At 39.6% G+C, this 20550-nt stretch overlaps 1 protein-coding gene across 1 annotated transcript in view; it reads right to left on the bottom strand.

Annotated features, from left to right (window-relative positions):
- SUCLG2 (succinate-CoA ligase GDP-forming subunit beta) overlaps positions 1–19967 on the bottom strand; it is a 112555-nt gene extending 92588 nt beyond the window's left edge. The window contains exon 1 of the mRNA XM_053954026.1: positions 19884–19967. Within this exon, the coding sequence (XP_053810001.1) occupies positions 19884–19967 (84 nt within the window). The remainder of the gene's footprint in view (positions 1–19883) is intronic.
- Positions 19968–20550: the final 583 nt, after the last annotated feature.

Below are 20550 nucleotides of genomic sequence, written 5' to 3'. Positions count from 1 at the left end.
TTTGAAACACAGCACAAAAGATTGATGCATAAAGAAAACACAAACCCATCTTCTACAGTATATAACTGCATGTTTTCTTTAGAAGCGACTCCCACTGAACTTAAACAGTTACGAATAGCTCAGGATGACATTTTAAATCCTTTTATGCATAACCTGATTAACATATTTTAGAGGAACAAAATGGGATTGTCAGTTTGCTCTATGGCTATCTCTAATTCTACACATCATAGAGACACCTCATATGATTTATATTCCTCCATGCTATTCACGGATGATATGTTATTACACTTATGCAATACTTCAAATGTATGGTCAAAATTTAAAGTCCCTTTCATAATTGTTGGCATTTAATTTGCTTTCCTATTATAAATTCTCTGCTAGGCTCTAACAATTATCACTTCAGGATCATTTCCACAAAGGGATTAACACTAGGGGCCAGGAGGGACCCTTCTGATTTATCTAAAAATTTCTACAGGTCAGTAATACGGCTAATAAAATTTTGGTCACTAGTTTTATAATTTAAGACCAAGTCTTCAAAATATCTTTTTTTTCATAACTCAGAAAAATAAAGCAGTTTCACATGTAAGTATTACTAAGCTGATCTAAATCAAATAAATAAGAAGGAAAATATTTAATTTTTTTTTTTCTGGGGAAGATTTTTGTGGCTGTTGCTTGATGGGAACTGCAGTGACCTCTACTCCCAAACACTCTCTCAGCACTTCACAGGTGCTTTTGGGATACAACACCTTTACAGTTCAAAATATAACTCAAAATGTCCCATTGATGAGATGCTAAAAATCTTATTACATATGCTTAAAGTTCAGACATACATAAGCACAGGGACACAACTTCTCTTATAAAAATTGCAAGATTAATATTAAGATATGGCAACATTTTTTTTTCCTAAATTATGAACCAGACCTGTCAGAGGAACACAGAAAGGAAATAAAAGAATAAGTCCTTTGAAAAGGGTGATGAGACAAAGGTCTGCTCAACAGCTGCTGGCACAGAAAAGCAAAGCCTACAAACTCCAGGTTTTCCCCCCTGCACATTTTTCCCCCCCTGCTACATCACTCAATTCTAAGAGAGACCATGTTACTGAGTGCCAGCTGAGGACTTTCAATCAAGTCTTTGCACAAAAGACAAACTCCTGGTTGTGAATGAACTGCTTGATAAAATTAATAAGTATCTGAAGTCTGTACCAGAAGCTCTGAAGAGCAAGGAACATGAAAAACTTGCTTTAAAGCACTTGCAGGATACCCACAGTATGTCATGAGGACAGCAGGAAAACTAAAGCAGTTACAAGAGATGAAATAAAGCACAGGCTTTGAATCTGTAAAGGTGACTGTTCTTTCAAGACCACCTCAAAAAATCAAAACAGCTGTGGACATGCATTTTAGGGTGAAGACAAAAAAAAAGTGACCATGAAATCTCAGAAACATGAGTAATCAGATGTTACTTTGAAAAAATTTCCAGTCCAAGATGTTTTGTTTGCACTAAATCTGTATCTGAATTTATACAAGAATCTTGAATCCCTACCCTCCAGATACATTTATACCAAGCATTCTCAAAAATTTCAGATGGGCTTCAAATGCCCTAAATTCTTGGGCCTCATAAACTTTTATGCATTCTGCAGATAAATCCACATGTGACACTGACAGTAAGAGTGCTAATGCACAAAGGTACAACACAAAGCTAATGAACAAAGCCTCAAAACTCTAGAGAAAAACCTACAAATGTTTGAGAGAAAGCTATTTCCTATAGACAGTCTTCTATAGGCAGCCTTAATCCAGCCCTTCCCCCTGAAAGTTGTTAGGAGACTTTAAACTGGCACAGAACACAGCTCAGCCATCACATGTCTCTGTTTTACTCATTTTCCTGTTTTACAGCTGTTTCATTGCTTGCAGCAGCATCAAACAACACTGTTAGATTTGCCAGTTCAGTTCCAGGTCTCCACAAAGACAGACTAAAGAATTAGATGGTAAATCAGCCTCAGAAAAATAATCTCAATGTGAAAGAGGGAATGGGGGGAGCAGCTGAAGGAGAACCTACAGCACAGGAAAGCAGAGTCTAACTTTTAGTAATTTGTGTTAATTATTCTCATCACCTTCTATTCCCAGCTTATCCCTGCTTGAATATTTTTATCTCCTCACCCCCCACTTTAGCCAGAAAACACCAGAGATGTCTCAGATCTTTCCATGAAGCTCTGTCCCAGCTGACACCCAGTATGTTCCAGAAGTTCAAGCTGTATCTGTGTTTCATCTGTCTCTTTATTGCTAGGTTGGGCTGGAGTACAAGGAGTAGATCCTGTCCCACCAGCCTGTGAAGAAGAGACTGGAAACTCTGTGTGGATTTTAGTGAACCCTGACTCCCTGTGTGACATCTCATCTTTCATCTTCATAAGATGACAGACAAAGGACCAGAAAATTTTCCATGGATGGCATTTTTCTGTTATCCTTTCATATGGAAACTTTGTGTTTTGTATTGATGTATACATTGAAGATGCAGAGTGGATCTTATCTGAGATACAGATCCGCCTGGTAAATCAAAAGATGTTGTTTATTTTCAAACCACAAGTAAGGTTTAAGAATAAATCAGTTTGTGAAACTAAGAAAGCATTACTTGCAGCGCACAGAAAATAAAATGTTGTTATTTAAAATAATAAAGCTTTAAAGAGGAATTAAATTCATCCTAATAAGATATTTCTTAAGATTAAATTTCTAATGAAAATGCTTATCAAAGAGATTAGTATACTTAAATAGAGCCCTTTTACAACTGATAACATTTCCTGAGAGCCTGACAACAACATCAAAAGTCCCAAAATTTAAGTAAGTGAAACAGAAGGCCTCAACTGAGCAGTAACATGAAGTGAGATGAAGGCAGAATTATTTATTCAAGTACAACTTTCACACCAGATTTTCTCCTGCTGGCTAGAATTATTTGGCATTTTCCAAAAGCACAAAGTATTGGTTGGGTTTCGCCTCTAATCTCCCTTCCCTTTTCCAGTCTCCAAGATTTTTGTTACCAGTCAGAATCACATTAATGTAGACCAAAAACATATAGAGTGAGGAGGATTTAGAAAATTACTGTTACTGGGAATTGTGTATTTTGTTCTGAACAAGCTTTCTGTCCAAAATTCCTTCTTTATATAAGCAGAGACCATATTTGGTCTCACAGCATGATTAAACAAGTGGCACATACATGAAGAAATCAAATTTCTTTTTGATCATCTCAACAAGGTCAGGTGTTGCAGAATTGTATCTGTGGTTTATTGACTACTGCTAGAGAAAAAATTGATTATTCATATAACCTTCATAACCTCTTATTTACCACCTTTTTGTTTGGCGGGGTTTTTTTTACAAAATGCTTAAGGCCCTGCACAAATAATGAATTTGGATTTCCATTATTCTTCTACTATTCCATTTGCCAATTCTTTAGCTGTCCCATGACAAGAAAGAAAAATGGTATTATTTAAATAACAAGGGCTAAAAAATGAACAACTTTGTTAAAGCAGTGGAACTAAAAGTACATCTTCTAGCAGAAATTTGCTTCAATATAAACAAAAAAAAGAAACAAACCAAAAACCAAAAAACCAAAAACAAAACACCAAGCTCTCCCCCAAAACCCCCAAAGAGATTTAGAAAACACTGCAACAGAGCCATCATTGTTATATATGCAGCATTAACTACTCTGATGTAAAACATCTTTCAGATGACCCAGGAGGTATCTTTTGAGTGCTTGCTTTTGGAAAAAGAAAACACACACACATAAAACCAGAAGAAACTGTCTTAACACGTTCATCAAGAAGTTTGCAAGTTGCATGTTAACTACTTCAGCAAAATTCTGCTCAAAAAGAAATGTTCCATATAAGCACCAAACAGGAGCAGCATCAGTAAACCCAAACTTCATCAGATTATGTCACTAATTATTTCTTACCTGAAGCTATATGCCCAGGATAACGTTTTCTCATTCTTTGGCCTCCCTGTTACAACATTCAAAGCTGACTTTTTAAAATAGAATAAACAGAATAGAAAGAATCACTTAAGTCTGTTCTTTAAGAAGTATATGAAAAAGCTGTCAAAAGGAATAATTGAAAGGTCAAGTCTGACAAACAACTGAAGATTCAAATTACGCCCTCTATTACAACTGAGGCCTCTTGGTCTTAAAAAAATCAAATTTTAAAAAATTTAGTGCCATTAATTCCACATGGAACTACCTTGGCTAACTGTCTACAACAAATATTTCACATTTTCAAGTCCAGAATTCATGTGTAGACCATTTCCCTAAAAAAAGCCCTAAATATAAATAATTATTTTCTCTTGGTAAGACTCTACTTTTGTAAAATGCCAAATGATTCTAGCTTGGGGAAGAGAATCCAGTGTTAATCAACATTATTAAAGAAAACAAAACCACCACTAAGCAAATTTCTAGGATAATTGAACATCCCTTGACACACCTATGCAATTTGAGAAGCTCTACTGTTTTCATTAGCATAACTTAATGTATTTTATTGCATGACTGTTAAAAGGAAGACACACTTTAACATCCAACATCCCTTTTCATTTACAGTATTAATGAAAGCCAATATTATTATCACAAAAAAAAGATGGACTTTTAAAAGCACCTGGCAGTAAAGTTGGTCAAATAAATGCCCAATTCTTTCTTCCCCCTCTGTTGCTCCACTGAAGCCAAGCAGCTGTAACTGTGCTCATTGATCCTGTGCCAGTATGAAACAGCTCTAGCAACACAAATTAGCTCTGCATAAATGCAAATGATATGTCAAATATATAAAGTATTAGGTTTTATAAACTTGGACTTTATTGTAATAGTTATTTTGGAAATAAGTCAATTGGGAAGAAAGACTCTGGTGTTTTTTTGAGGAGGTGAGGAGATATGTTCTGTATCTGAAATTAAAAGGAGATGTATATAGTGTATATGATCAAAAATAAATGTCTGTCACCAAAAAATCTATTTGCTTAGCCAACACATTCTACAGCATTCCAGTTTATTCAATTTGTACACTCTTCCCTGTAATACAATTCCAAGCACATATGAAGGAAAGCAGATACACAAAGATGACAGTAATGAAAGAGCAGACCATTCATCAATGTGAGGCATAAACCTTTATTATATTTATTGACATACAGTCTCTGTAATTGACAAAGATGTAGAAGTTTCTCTCAAAAAGAAACCATCAGAAACAAACTAAACTGAATACCCTCATATAAACCACTGCAGGTATAGACACATTTTATTAGGTCATGTATTTAAAATATACCACATAGGCAACTGAAAACAAACTAAAGCACTTATTTCAGTTTTCTGGCAGTGCCCACAAAATGAGTAAGTTAACCCTAGAAGAAACAAAAATTTAGCAGAATGGCACCGCACTAAACAGAAGTTTATCACAATTATAGTCATAAAATGTAAAAATACACTCTGTAGGAAAGCAAGTCTTTCAAGCATGGGCTTTAAGCTGTCCCATGATCCACGCCACACATCCCCTTCTCTCCAGAGATGGCCAACGCTGCAAACCTGGGGGCACATTATGGACAACAGGAGAGAAAATGTCCTTCCCAACTAATGTCCTGCTGGCTGCCACAAACCAGCAATTTTCATCTTCCAAAGCAGGAGCTAGCATCCAGGTCATGCTGTTTAAAAGCCACAGAGGAAACTGTGTTCCATCCCCATCCCAAATTGCCTGCTTTAGCTGGGATGCCATATGGCAGCCAGGTCCCTTCGGTACCAGCAGAGTCCAGCAGCCTCATCCAAGGCTGAGCATTATGACCAAAGCCTCAATGTAGACCTCTGTGATATGAGGGATAAAATTGATTCTGTGAGCTAGTTTAGGAAGAAGTCTTGAATATTTCCCTGACAAAAACCAGTTTTCATACTTTTGTTCACAGCGGTCAAGAATTGCTTATTTTTTAGTCTGTATCAAAGCACCATAAGTAGACCAGGCCTTGAACAAGAGCATTTGGTCTTAAAATCTACAGGTACATCCAAAGACCTTTTAACATTCCATTACTTATTCCTACAAATGGGAATTAGTTTTAACTGACTTAAAACCAACACACAAGCTCAAGTTAACAGCTACAGGCCTTTGAGTTCTGTATTTATTCCTGAAAATACAGCACACAAAACATCTTGAGCAGTAAAATACACAGAAAAAATATCTATCACATTTCCCAGTTTTCTAAAGGCTAAGGCATTTTGATCAATAAACTGCATGGTAATTTATTGTTTTAAACCAATAAACCATATACTCACTTTTCAGAACGAGTGAGATCTGTCCATGCAACAAAGGTTTATGAAACATAACTTCAAATAAAATGAAAAACACACATGAAGTATGGCCCTACCTTTTTATTTAGTAAATCTGGACTGCCTGTTCTGGTGGATAATTGCTACTATTCCTAACATCTATGACTCTGGCCTGTGTTAAATAACTAAATGGTTCTCTTCATATACTCACAAAATAGAGAAAAAAGAAATGGGAGCTTGTTTGTAAAAGGAACTCACAGTTACTATAATTATTAGGATTGCTATTGTTAAATTGTATAAAAAAATTGGACTCAAACAGTTGAGAGGGTGGCCAAGAGCTTGGAAAACATAAATTTTAAGTATTCCAAGTTTAACAACTTCAGAGGAGTGAAATAGGCCATCACCACCGCACAGAATCTCTCGTTCCTGAAAATGAGACTGCACTGCCTGCTGCAAACTAAGCCTGGGAAATACGGTATGAAACCACCTGCTCAGGAGCATTTCTCCTTCCAAAGCAGTTACTCACATCCACTGCAATTCACTGTCCAGAACAGCAGCACTCCTGCTGAAGAAGTTCAGAAATCTAGTTTGAAACCGTCACAGGATTGTTTTTATTACTCTATTAGGTGTTTGTGTCACTATTTAGTTCTAGTTGATGCAATCAAAACAAGCGCTTAGTTAAATCTTGCCCTGAATACTTTCCCACAGTTCAAGGACAAGCCAATTTCCCTTGTCACACATTGCAAGATTCTTTTTAAGAGGAGCTGCTGCAAACCAGAGAGAGGAATCAAAGTGCATCACAGCAGGAAAAAGAGATGATGACAAACATGAAAGAAACAACAAGAAGAGCTTTGTTAAATTAGTAACATGTCAATTTTAGAGAAGTAATCTATTTTAACTGAAAAGCTAAAGAAGGTATGTTTAGGGATCTCATCCTTTTTAGTTAGGAGAAACTACTTTTCTCCCACCACCAAGCAGCACTGATTATTCTAACACAACCTAATAAAGCAAAGATTATCAACCACAGATTACCTGCCTGTAGGTAACAAAGCACACTAAACTAATTGATGCCAGCTGACATCACTCATCTCTTGAAAAAAAGGCAGTCACCAATTACTAACAGAACAATAATTTGTTTGTTTAATGAATATGCTAATTTACTGAGCTCTCATTAGACAGATACAAAGGCAATATTGATGAGATCCATAAAGCATTATAAAGTATGGCTGAATTATTTCAAAACAAATTAAAGCAGAAAATATTGTACACTGTTTAATGGAATAATAAAAGCTTGGTAGCAAGTGAATCCTCTGGGTGAGCCCTCTGAAAAAGGCCCAAGCTCTCAGAAGTGCATGGACCTAAACACCTACTGCAACTGATGCCTTGTTGGGACTACCTAAACCAGACAAAATTAAGAGAATAAAAAGCTTTTGTATTTATTGAAGGGTCTTCAGGTGCATTTCAGGCAGATGAAGCCTCTCCAGGGATCACACCCAAAAATGGGTCATGGGTTTTCACACTTCTCTAACTTTGGTCCATTTGCATATTGGGGGTTAATCTTCCAATTACAGCTTCAGGTAATGAAGTCATTTACCCCAAGTTTGCTTCCCCCCCAATTGACTTTTGTTTCCATCTCTCGGGGCCTGAGACAGTGAGGTGTCCTTGATTCCCAGGCCTGGAGAGGAATTGCTTTGTCTGACCAAAATGGGAGAACAGTATCTAACATGCTATTTGGAGTTTAGAGTCACACACTAAAGAATTGCAGGATTACAAATACATGAAAAACATAAAAGCCAAAATCCCAAGGCATGACCACACCTGGGAATTCACCCCCAGGGATTTGGATACTCCTGGACACAGGGGAGAGGCTGTGCCCACCTGGTGTGCAATGCCAGAGCTCCACAAACCCCTGCACAGGCACGAGCTGAACCAGGAGAGGAACTGTCCAGGGGCTGCACTGAGCCCCCCGGGGCTGAGAGCTGGGGGGGAGCAAACTTGGGGTAAATGACTTCATTACCTGAAGCTGTAATTGGAAGATTAACCCCCAATATGCAAATGGACCAAAGTTAGAGAAGTGTGAAAACCTGTGACCCATCATCCATGTTTGAGTGTGGTCCCTGGAGAGGCTGCATCTGCTTGAAATGTACCTGAAGGCCCTTCAGTAAATACAACAGCTTTTTATTCTCTTAATTTTGTCTGGTTTTAGGTAGTCCCAACAAGGCATCCGTAGCAGTAGGTGTTTAGGTCCCCCAGCAGGGACACCGGAGAACTTTGATTTTCCACACAACCACCCACAGTACCTCTGTTACTAATAAATCCTAAGTAAAAGCTGGTTCATCTGCTTTTAGTGCAATGCAACACAAAAGCAGTGATTAAATTTTCAATTCATAGTTCATTTTGCTTGTGTTCGGGCTGCATCTAGTTTCTCTTTTTCTCTCTTAATAATTTTAAGTTCCTAAATTAAGAAGGAAATAGAAATTGGTTTTTCACTCAAGAAAGGAATCACTACAAGCCATATCTGTCAATTTGTAATATTTATTCATACACAATTTAAATGAGAAACAATATTAAGTTCTCCTTCAAATTTCAGTTTTACCAAAGGAGTTTTATTTCAATAATACCACAGAAATGAACAGAAATTTCTATCAAACACCTATAAAATCTACTCTACATGAGATGGCCATATAAGCCACATTTCTGCTTTTTAAGAAGAAAATACAAAGTTAGACACAAGGGACTGCAGCAGGGAACACTTTTAGGCAGAGTAGGAAGGTCTGACATTTTTTTGTAATACAAGACAGTTCAAAGTAGCAAGATCCTGCAGAAACCAATTATAAAAAGAACAGTTTCAGCCTCAACCTGAACAGCCTACCCAGAATGTTAAAATTAACCTGGGAAAGTGAATGATTTAACTAAAGAAATAAGCCTACTGGATTTGACCCCAAAGTCAAGTCATGAATCAAACTCCCTCACTCTCCCCCGATTTGCTCACTGAAGTGGGAGAACCTTCCCAAAACTCGCTCACTGGCTGCACTGCCAACTTTCCAAGGTAATTGAATCTAAAAATATGTGGCTCTAGTAAAGTTTTTTTTCACATTAAAATTAAAATGCTACCATTACTGGGGGGGTTTAAACATTTCATTCATTACCCATTACCTCAAAATCAATTCATTAATAAATATATGAAACATTCATGAGGATTTACCTCTTCCACTTTTAAAACAACATTCTCTTCCACTACAAGATATATTAAACTGCAATGACATATTAATCAATGTTTATTAGGAAACCTATAATGATACTTCACCATCCCTCTTTATTTTTGACTCAGTGCTTTCTTTCTTTTCTCAATGGTGGAATCCTTCAGCTGGGAAAGAAGAACACCAGGAGTGTGTCCATCAGTTCTGAAGTGGCTGGACGCTGGGGAGGCTTTCTTTGCTTAATTTATCTCTTTCATTAAAGCACACCTAAAATTTTCCACAGTAGCTCTAACAGCAAACAGCACAATTTTGCTGTGCTTTACCAAATGTCACAGAAACAGGAGAGGATTTCACAAGACAGCATCCATCTCGTTGACAATTCTGAAATTTAGAGTACAAAACCATATAGATTGGATTAAAAAAACAGAACAGTATCTATTCATGAACCTTTCCATTTAAACAAAACTATAGCAAGATGCACATGAAAACCACAAAGTTTAGAAACATCCCAGTTATGTCTTGTGTATTTCACAGTATTGCAGATGAAATGGTAAGGATAGTAAATGTACTTAGGGTGGAAGTGGGACAGAAAATCCTGACTGCATTCTTAACAAAATGTAATGACTCCTTTTCCAGTTCTCCTGAATGTTCCTGCTCTCTGTCTACTGCAACAAACCCTTTTACCTCAAGGGTTTCTGAATGCCTGCCCTGCTATCTTCTTTTGACTTGATCTTGTTCTCCTCCTTGTCCTTCCAGAGTCAGTCTGATTGCAAACTGATTGATCCCAGGCTTTACCTCTGCCCTCTCCTGGGCACGATGAGTGTGGTGTGATGTTCTTCCACTGCAGGGCTCACTCAGGTCATTAGCTCCAGAAAACACCAATGAAACTACATAATTCTCTTCCAATGTGCCTTTATATCTTCTAATGTGCCTATATATGTACAAACTCAGCTTTCCAATTTATCCTTCTGTTTACTTCTCATGCAAGGAAGCAGACACAAGAATGAACTTGAAGCAAGTCCTTCACTCATTGCAGATTTAAAGTCTCCAGTAACGATTACACTTTATAGACTTATTTACAGCTTGCTTACACTCAGGGATTTTGACAGCTATTCTGTAAATACACTCTGCTACCCACTAAGCTCCATTGTAAACTACCAGGAACATGCACGGGGTCACACTTGAGCTCCTTCTGTCATTCTTATTCTCCTTATCTCACAAAACCAGAATCTGAGCCCACATCCTCGTGCTCTACAAGGCAGATCTAGCAGCCACCACCTGGATGTTCCTTCTGGGTGTCTGCATGTATGGGTTTGTGAGGACTACAGTCCTCAAAAGTCAAAGAGGAGAGGGTGGGAAGACTGTTCTCTTGAACAGCAAGACCCTGACCTCTCTTCTCCATTTCCCACACCTTGTTCAGCAGCTGTTTCAGTCAGGCTGCTACAGACTGACCTCCAAATAAAGCAGAATGTCACCAAATCTCTGGCAACTGCATCCTGCTGCCCACCCAGGGGAGTATTCAGGACTCTATTTATATGCAGTCAGGAAAATAAAATTTCTGCAAATTAAGTGACAGCACCCTCGTGACCCTGACAAGTTCTGGGATGCATTTTGGTTAGTGTGGACAGGCTGCCTGAGCAGGGCTGAGCACACCCCAGCCCATGAACCTTCTCCTGAACAGTGACCCATTAGCAGCTTCCAAAAACCCTGACACAGGGCAGGTTCCTTATTCTGTGGGATCACATGAAAACTGTCTGCTTCAAACAACATGAAGAAGGTCACATCACAAAAAAAAGCTGGCTGCCCAAACACCAAGCTGCCAGTGCACTCAAAGAGCCAAACCATGTCCTCTGCTCTTACTGCAGAAATTGCTGGCAAAATATTTTTCCTTGAATTTTTAGACCAAATTTCAGCCTAATAAAACAGTATTAAAAATTACTTATTGTACATTTACATGTGCCCAAAGAGCAAGCATGCCTACAGAAGCTTTACACCTCTGGAATTGATTTTCAGACCCTTTGCTTGGGCAAAGGAAGAACATGAAAACCCAGATTCAATTTCTGCTTTTGTCAATGTTCTCACCATCAGAAGTTCTGCTTTGCATTAGTAATTAATTTTAGTTAAATTATGTTCATTTTGCTTATTTCGTACTTCAAAGCCTTAAGAGAAGCATACTTTCCTGACCTAAAAAGTAAGGCTTTGAAGTATCTGATGAAAATAAACTCACTACCATACACAACTGCATAATCAGTTGCAGAAAATACTGTAACACATTCCCTGCCTTGGCAAATCAAAGAAGATTGTTGGTGATATGCACAACACATTCAAAAAGAGAAATAAGCCATCTTCTCCACATATTTAAGTATCTTGAGGGGAAATTTTATATTTTTGTTCTGATCATAAAAAAGTGTTTAAATTCCTAATTTTTTAAGATTAAAATGATATTTTTATGCAACTATGAAGAAATGCTTTAAATAGTAAACATAGCCAGGAAGAAATAATTCTAAAACTATTTTACCACCAAACATGAGACAAAGTAGCCACTATCAATTTTTTCTTTCCTGCATGCAAATTCAGCTTTCTAACTTGTGACCAAACCCAAAGCATATTCAATAAGATTTACAGAAACGTTTCGGCATTCATATCTCAAGTAATCATATCTATCAAAGAAGCGTTTCACGCCTACCATACCCTCCCTGGAAGAATGCTTTTTCAAGTGTTAGAAGTCACTGATATTTTAAGAAAAACACCAATAAAATGCCAATTTAGACAGTTTGAGCTCCGTTTTTCATCACAGAGAAGGAAATATGAAAAATAATCACAGCTTTTTTGTTCCAGTTCTTTAATATTGAAGTCAAATCATGATAATTTCCACGCTACCCAACTATGTCATCACAGAATATGACTTTGAGCACTAAAAAACATAACACTTTCAAGCAACAAAAATGCAAATACCCATGGTACTAAAATAAAGAAATACAGAAAAGTATCTACAGAAACAGTTTCACTGCATGCCTAAGTCATATCTGGTTTATTAAACCAGTCCAGAATGGTCTATACCAATTTCTTTCCTGGAAGCAGTAAAAAAAGACTGGTACCCATTTTTTATTTTAGTCTGAACTGAAACCCTTTATTGTTAATATGTCTTGGTTTTAATTAGTCCATTTGACTTAGACTGACATGAAGCAAACTCTAAGAGACAAAGACACAAGAGGCAGAGAGGCTTCAGCAACTTGGGCAGAGCTGGGAAGAAACCAGAAACTGCCCAGAATTATCAGTGGAAGTCAGCCTTTAATAAGAAGCCAAACATTAAGAATATTTTTCCTTCCTTTGTAGGTAATTTCTTTATTAATGTTTCTCCATTTTTTATACCTAATTATATAAATTCACTCTGCTGACATTCTCAAATCTCAAAGCAAGCTTAGGACACTACAAGAAGCATCATCTCATCATCCTCAAAGACTTTGACCTAAAGCAGATTTCTACATTTCTGACTGTATGAAGGGAGAGAAAGGTAAACTTTAATCCAGTGAAACAGCACTCCCAAGCCCAAAGGATGATGGCATTACCCCACTGGTTAAGGAAATTGGGATTGTGCCCAGCCTTGTTTCTTGTGTCTTATTGCAGCCCATGCTGCAATACCCAGAAAACAACATTAGAAATAAACAACAGCCACTGTTCTTCCCTCAGCTTCTCCCCAGAGGGAGCTGCCAGGGCTTGACCAGTTCTTGTTCCCACATGTGAGGTTCAGCAGGGTCTCCTGTTGTCAGCTCCTCACACATCTGCATTTGGAAGTTATCAGAGCTCTGCAGAAACCTCCTGGAACTCTTGGTATGTGTTCCCAGCTGTGCTGTCACTCCAGCAGGACCTGGGGGGAATGAAATCCTCCATGAGGACACGGCCTGCTGACTGAGGCTTCCTGCAGCTTCATCCTTGCTGATGCAGGTGCCTGCAGCAGAAATGCACAACAGCCCTGTCACTATTGTTGGGGTGCCCACAAATCCTGACCCGTGGGCTCTCAGCTGGGTCATCAACCCTCCCTAGATGGAGCTCCAGCACTCCAGCTGCTCTGGACTCATGTTCAATCATCTCACATCATGTTTAAAGCAAGCTCTAAATATCTGTTCCTCTACTTCCAAAATTTATGGCGTTACTTCAGACTATTTTAATCTGAGCCATTTAACTGAAAAACAAATCTAGACTGAAACTCTGCATGAAAGAATTCAATTAAATAGATTCACTGCTTCCAATGTGTTTGGAGTGACAGAATTGAAGACGATAGAAAATTTAAGGGAAAATACATTTTTATGCCATCTTCAAACCTTAGCAAGTACTATCTTGACAATAAAAAGGATATGGTTCCTATTAATAGGCCTTTCATCTTTAATTATCATGAGTAGCTCTATGTTTTACCTATACCCATCAGTGTTATGTACAATTGGTACACAGAACTCCTCCAATAATTGGATTTTCCCTGACATTTTTATACCAATATTCTGTATGAACAACTCTCTTTTTCTTTTTTTTTTTTTTACACAAGGCAGTAACTGCTTTCTTGGCTGACATGAAATTAGCAGATGTCAAATTAAAACTGTCCTTTTGTCCACAGATCCTTCAGAGGAAGGTATCAAAAGATGATGAAGTGTTCCATTAGTAATCTGTGTCTGGTTTTTAATTTGCAGTTTCATATTTTTCAGTCAAAAGTCTTAGACAAGCAGGCAAACCTACCAAACATGATCAAAACTCTGGCTTGATTTTTCACTCCTTCTGACAATTCTTACAAAACTTTTGCATCTCATGAAGAATTTAGGTGGACAAGAGTTAAGACATCAAAGGTAAACTACAGTAGGAGTGATTCTCTCTCCTCCTGACACAACTGAGGCTGTTTCTTAGACTCCAACCCAAGCCAGACTGTGATTCTACAACACACAAATTAAAGACAGTGTAGACAGAAATTGATCTGCCACCAAGTACTACCCATGTGCAAGGTAAGTAAACACAAATGAATAATAATGTATCACAAAATAAGTTTAAAAGTCTTTTCTTAAATGAAACAGCCCTTGAGTTAAATACCCCAACCCACATTCAAGCCCAATGGGGTTGTGAGTGCTTAGAGCTTTATGATTTTGGACTCAAAGTTTCTAAACGCTCAGATCATCACAGAATCAAAATAAAACTTAATTCAATTATGGGATACAGACTCTTATAGTTTAGGGAAACTCATGAGCAATTGGAAAGAGACCAGAGAGAGGACAGGAAGAAAAAAGCTCATGGGTAAATCTCCTCAAAGCAGCACCTTTTAAACAAAACAAAACTTGCATTTATTGAATACATTTGTGCTATCAGTACAAATTGTTGACTGAAGAATTAAAAAAGATGTTCCAACAAGTAAGTGGAAAAACAGCAAGTCTTTAATTCCTTCACAGTTAACATTTAGCCACTAATTTTACAAAAACATCACCATCAGCACAACGTCACAAACAAACTACTACACCAATATAGGGTTTTAATTTTCATTATCACATTAAAGGATGGCTTCAGCTTGCAGTTCAGAATCTGTTTTAAGTCTCACTTGTACAACAAAGAATTCAGCACCACAGCAAAACTCCACTAATAAGGAATTTTTCACAATAGTCAATCTTAACTCTTATTTGTTTCATACCCACTCCTGCTGTTATCTAGTTAAAATAAAATCAATAGCCAGCTACTAATCATGGATCAGTGTTTAATAACCAGTTCCAAAGCTACTGTCATATGCAGTTGGACAGGTAATATGACTTCTCTGTCCTGTGTTTTATTAAAGTGCTATGAAAGAAATAAGCTGAGTCACAGATAGTTAGAAACTGCTTTTAGAGTATTAGAGAAGGAAATTTTCTGGAGAAAATCCTCCAAGTACGTGGTCAAAGTCACAAATATGCACCGAAAAATTGGACTGGCCAAGGCAACCATGAGCTGAGCTACTCACTAGAAGTGTGGCCAACAATAAAATTTTCAGTTAAATCACTTTGGAACAAGTGAGTCCCCAAAACAGGGAGGGAGACAGCCTTATCTCTACACATTAAATGAGGACATTGTCCATTTTTGTGAAAATGAACCTTCCAAACAAGAGAAAGGATAAAATAGCAGAGAAAATAACTACTTCTAAGAAACAACTATACCTCAACTGTGTCTAAATCTTCATCTCATTTCTCTGTATTCCCAAAAGTACCTCAGCAGCTTCACACATTTCAGATAAAATCCCTGCTGGCAGCCATCAGCCAGATAGACCAAATGAAAGGTGACTTAAAAAAAAAAAAAAGGAAAACTACCACATACACTGACATTTCCAGAGAAAAACAGGAGGAAACAATCACTCAGATTACTGTAAAGAAAACACAGTTTGTCTATTGACACTTTATCTAGTTCCTCAGGAGGTAGATCAATGAAAAAAAACTACTTGCTTTTATATAAAAAAAACCTCAACCAATCCTAAACATACCCAAGGCATGTAAGGAGTCTCTGGATAAACTGGTTGCAAGTTCAGCTGGAGGATCAGGAAGAAGGATTTATTCAGAGCCAGGTTTAAGACCATAGGTGTGGCCAATTCTCCATCTAATGTCATATTCATGAAGGCTCTCTTTTCTTACCTAATTAGCCCTATCCCCTGATTATACCTCCATGAGGTAAAAAGGAAGGTAAATCAATGCACCAAAGTGCAGCTTTTCTACCTCAAGACAGAGCTGTGAGGATCTATGTCAGAGCCAGATTGCTCCCAGGGTAGAAGTTCCACTAGGATAAAACTAACTGGGGAAAGAAAAAATGTAAAAAAAAAAATCACAGTCTGAGGTTATATTTATGTTTTCATTTCCTTCTTTCATCTCAAAATAGGTTTCAATAACCATGTGTTTAATGGAACTGCCGGGGAGGAGTGGGCCAAACATCTGCTCCACTTTGGCATTTCAGTTTTGTCTAGAGTTTGAAGAGGGCTTTCCTGTCATTTGGATGAGGTGCCTGTAGAAAAAGCTGTTTGTGAAAGTCTGTAGGCTCATGTATTTCCTGCCTCTAAATGTAAAACCTTGAAAATATAGCAAAACTGCCAACCAGGAAAAGCCAAATAGGGAAGCAGTCCAAAGAAAATTGCAAGAACACCAAAGAAAACTAAGAAAAAAAGAAGAATTCAACATTAAAGTAGCTTCTAAAGCCATGAATTTAATTTTTTTTTTCAGTAACATTTTGTGTCACATGAAAGATCAGTGACCACAGCTGATAGTTTCTTAGAAAAGGCAGAACTTTCTCTGCTCAACATTAATGAGGTTTTACAGATATACAAGTCTAGGAACTGAAGGCATCTGCAGTGAGCAACCTTGCAGTTCCCTACTTGTAACATCTATAGATTCCATCACATTTTATAACAGAAATCTTGTTTTAATTTCATCTTCCCCTCCTCCCTTTTTTTTTTTTTTTTTTTTTATTTTTTAATATTTTCACCACATGTGGGATCTGGATGTGTTCTGGCAGGACTGAGGCCTGGGATAGGGCTCATAATGCACCAATCAACCTGCTCATCCTTTTAGAATACTGGAGAGTTACCTTAAGCACTTTTTTTTTTTTATGATTCTGATTTAATTGTTCCTCATTTATATTCATTGCTGAATTTCACTGCATCTGAAGCTATTTTGAAAACACAGCATTCTCCCAAAGGGCCCAATCCAACTCCCATTGAAATAAACAGCCTTCAATGGAGCCTATTTGTTGCCAGCCAACAAGATTGAATTCTGCTGCTGAGTGGTCCCCGGAGCGTTTGTCACAGCTCTTTACAAATATTGCTCCAGCAAGAGCAGGCCTGAATGCTCCTGTCCACATGCACTGCAGACAACTCAAACCTATCTTTTATCTTCTTGAAACATTTGGTCAGATTTAAAACTCCAGCAGCACAAAGAATCCAATCTACCAAGAATATAAACAGCAAAAGGAGTAAAAAATGTTTAACAGTTATAAAAAAGTAAAGGGAAAGCAAAAGGATGATAAAATAATTTCATATGATAGGATCAACTACCATTTACTCCACCCCTGAAATGACCCTACACAGGAAAACGTGTGCTGGTTACAGTGATAGCATATATCCAAATTTCACTGCTACAGTTTTGAAATAATAAGAAATTTTGCAACAAAGTATAGAAACACCACTCCAACAGTAAGTCATAAGGGCTATGAGGAAAGATTCTAAATCTCACACAGGGTTACCAAAACAACAAAGTTGGAGACTGATATTTCTTGATCACATTCGCACCATATGGAAGACCCTCATCTGTGAAAGAAACGCTGTGATGGGCTTTGAGGACAGGTTTTGGTGGTTTGTGCTAAATAAAGTAACAGTGCAACTTCTCATCTGAGCAAGAGAATGAATGATACAAATGAGAAAAACCTTCAATGGAAGGGCTCTTACTCTCAGATCCCTTATCCTATTTTGTAGCACAGAAGTCCAGACCCTGGCTGATAACTCATTTGTAGCTTAAAGTCTGAGACAGTGGAAAATGAGGAGACTGCTTAGATGGGAATTCTATTATGCAACATTGCCAAATTGAAGAGCTTTATAAAGGAAAGTGGTTTGCTTTGAAATTAAGAACTCGATTTGTTGTTATACAGTATTGATGTGGCTCTTGAAAATAGCCTGCTTGGAAAACACAGATCTTGGGAGATGCTCTCAGTGTCTGGTAGAGTTCAGAAATAAAGTAACGAATTGTGATTTATAATACAAGCTCAACAGCTCTAGTTCAAAAATAAAGCACGATTTTTTTAAAGTTGGCCAACTTGATACCCTAAGAATACTCTTGAGTACCTGAGCTGATACCCAGTTATTTCAGTGGGTAATTTACAGAGTGCCTCCATGCTTTGAGAGATGACAGAATAGAGCATGAGCTCCTAATTTCCACCTATATCTCACTGCAGCACCAGATAAAGACAGGGCTTGAAACCAACCAGAAGACCTCCTAAGTTCACACCAAGATGACTCTTTTCAGACAATGATCCATACTCTAGCCCTTCCAAGCCCTTTACAAGAACAGGGACGTTATGTCCAAATTCCTAATTGCAGGATCAGATTCCTGCCTTGATGACAGGAACACATCTTCAACCATACAATGCATATTCCCCAAACATTGTTGTGACTGACAGCATTGCCCATCCACACTAACGAGATTAAATCTGTATATATACAGATAAATGTATGTATATAAATATCATTATATGTGTCTATCCACACATAAACAGTCTGTGTGGATAGACACACATAATGATATCTATATACATACATTTATCTGTATTTATACAGACTATAAACAGTCTCCCTGTATATTATAACAATTATATTATATATTATAAACAGTCTTCCTGTTTATGTGTGTATACATTAAATGGACGAATGCTAAATCAACAAATCAATTGCACTGAGTTCTCAAATACTGTAACCAGCATTCAGATAGGAACGTTGGGCACAAAATATTTCGGATTTACAACCTCCTTCAGGTTAAAAGATAAACCACACAGCCGCAGTTGTGCAACACAGGTTAAGCATCACCAGCACCCTTTACCCCAGAGCCCTGCACCTGCAGCCAGGAGCGTTCCCAGCAGCGGCATCTGCGGACACACACGGACACAAACACGCTTTGTTTGCTCCAGGGGCTTTTGCTTCGGGGAAAACATTTACGCTCAGAAGTGTGGACCAAAGATTCTCGTGCAGCTGCTCATGATGAAAAGGTAAAATAACAGAGTTGGTTGCCAAAGGCTCGAGGGCTGCCTAGAATGTGCGTATCTCATTTTACCTCGGCACGGCTGCTGTCGAGCTGAATAATGAACTCCTGCTACACCTCAAGAGAGCCCCTGAGCCCTGCCAGGAGGCTCATCTACTCTTTCCCACCGCTCTGGTGAGGTTCAGGACCACCGGGAATCCTGAGCTAGGATCGATTTCCCCAGGAGAGCACAACCAGGCATCTTCACCCCAGCGTGACCTCAGGCAGCCGCACTGAGCCAAGCCAAGGCGGTGCTGCCACCCGAAACGTGTTCAGACAGACGCTATCACTTCGTGCACAGCGTCACCCAGCTCTGCTACTGGAATAATTCACAGTTCTGGCAGCTGTGGGGGCAGCGAGGCGCTCGGAGCGGGCGCTCCCGGCCCCCTTTGCTCTGCCCAGCCCTGAGCCGGCGCCGCCGCCACAGCTTCGCCCCGACCCCGCAGGCGCCGGGGCCGCAGGTTGGGCGCGCCCTCCATCCCGAGCATCGCAGCCAGCGGGAGCAGAAAGGTCCCTCCCGCTGCCAGACACGGGCGCGGGGAGGCTGCGAGCGGAGCCGCGCCGGCCGCGGGGCTCGGGCGGGCACAGCGAGCGGGGCGGAGGCTGCCGGCAGCAGGGGCGGCGGGGCGCGGGGCCCGGCTCGCTCACTCACCGGGAATTCGGCCCGCAGGCGGGCGGATCGCAGGGCCAGGTCCCGCAGCACGGCCCCCGCCTGCCCGGCCAAGGGCGCCGCCATCTTCCCCGCTGTCCCCGCCCTGCCCCGCGCCCCGGGCGGAAGCCCCGGCGGAGGCGGAGAGGGGCCGGGCGGGGCCCCGGGAGCGGCTGAGGGGCTGCGGGAGGCGGCGGCGGTGGGGTTGGCACCTTGGGTTTGGGGATGGGTGTCGGCCGCTGTGAGGGAGGGTGCGTTGTCTCTCTGACGAGGAAAGGCCGAGGGAGTTGTGCCTATTGAGCCTCGAGAAGAGACCACCGAGAGGGGACTTGGTTAATGTGTGTAACTGTGTAAAGGTTTCACCGGGCTCTGCTCGGTGGTGGGTAGGGATAGGACAGAGATACAGGACAGGAACTGATGCCCAGGAAGTTCTGCCTGAACATGAAGAACTTCCTCGCTGTGCATGACCGACCACGGAACAGATTGCCCAGAGAAGCTGTGGAGTCTGCCTCGTTGGGGATGCTCCAGCGCTGTCTGGACACGATCCTGTGCCCGATGTTCGGCTTGAGCAGGGAGGCTGGGGCAGAGGAGCCACTGCGGTCCCTTGCAGCCCGAGCCATTCATGATCCCATGAAAGTGTGTTTGAGATGAGTGTGCCCAGCGCGGCCGG

The sequence above is a fragment of the Vidua chalybeata genome, chromosome 12 (genome assembly GCF_026979565.1).
Source record: "Vidua chalybeata isolate OUT-0048 chromosome 12, bVidCha1 merged haplotype, whole genome shotgun sequence".
NCBI lineage: Eukaryota > Metazoa > Chordata > Aves > Passeriformes > Viduidae > Vidua > Vidua chalybeata.
The sequence above is the reverse complement of the archived record's forward strand: the minus strand, read 5'-3'. Positions and strand labels throughout refer to the sequence as shown.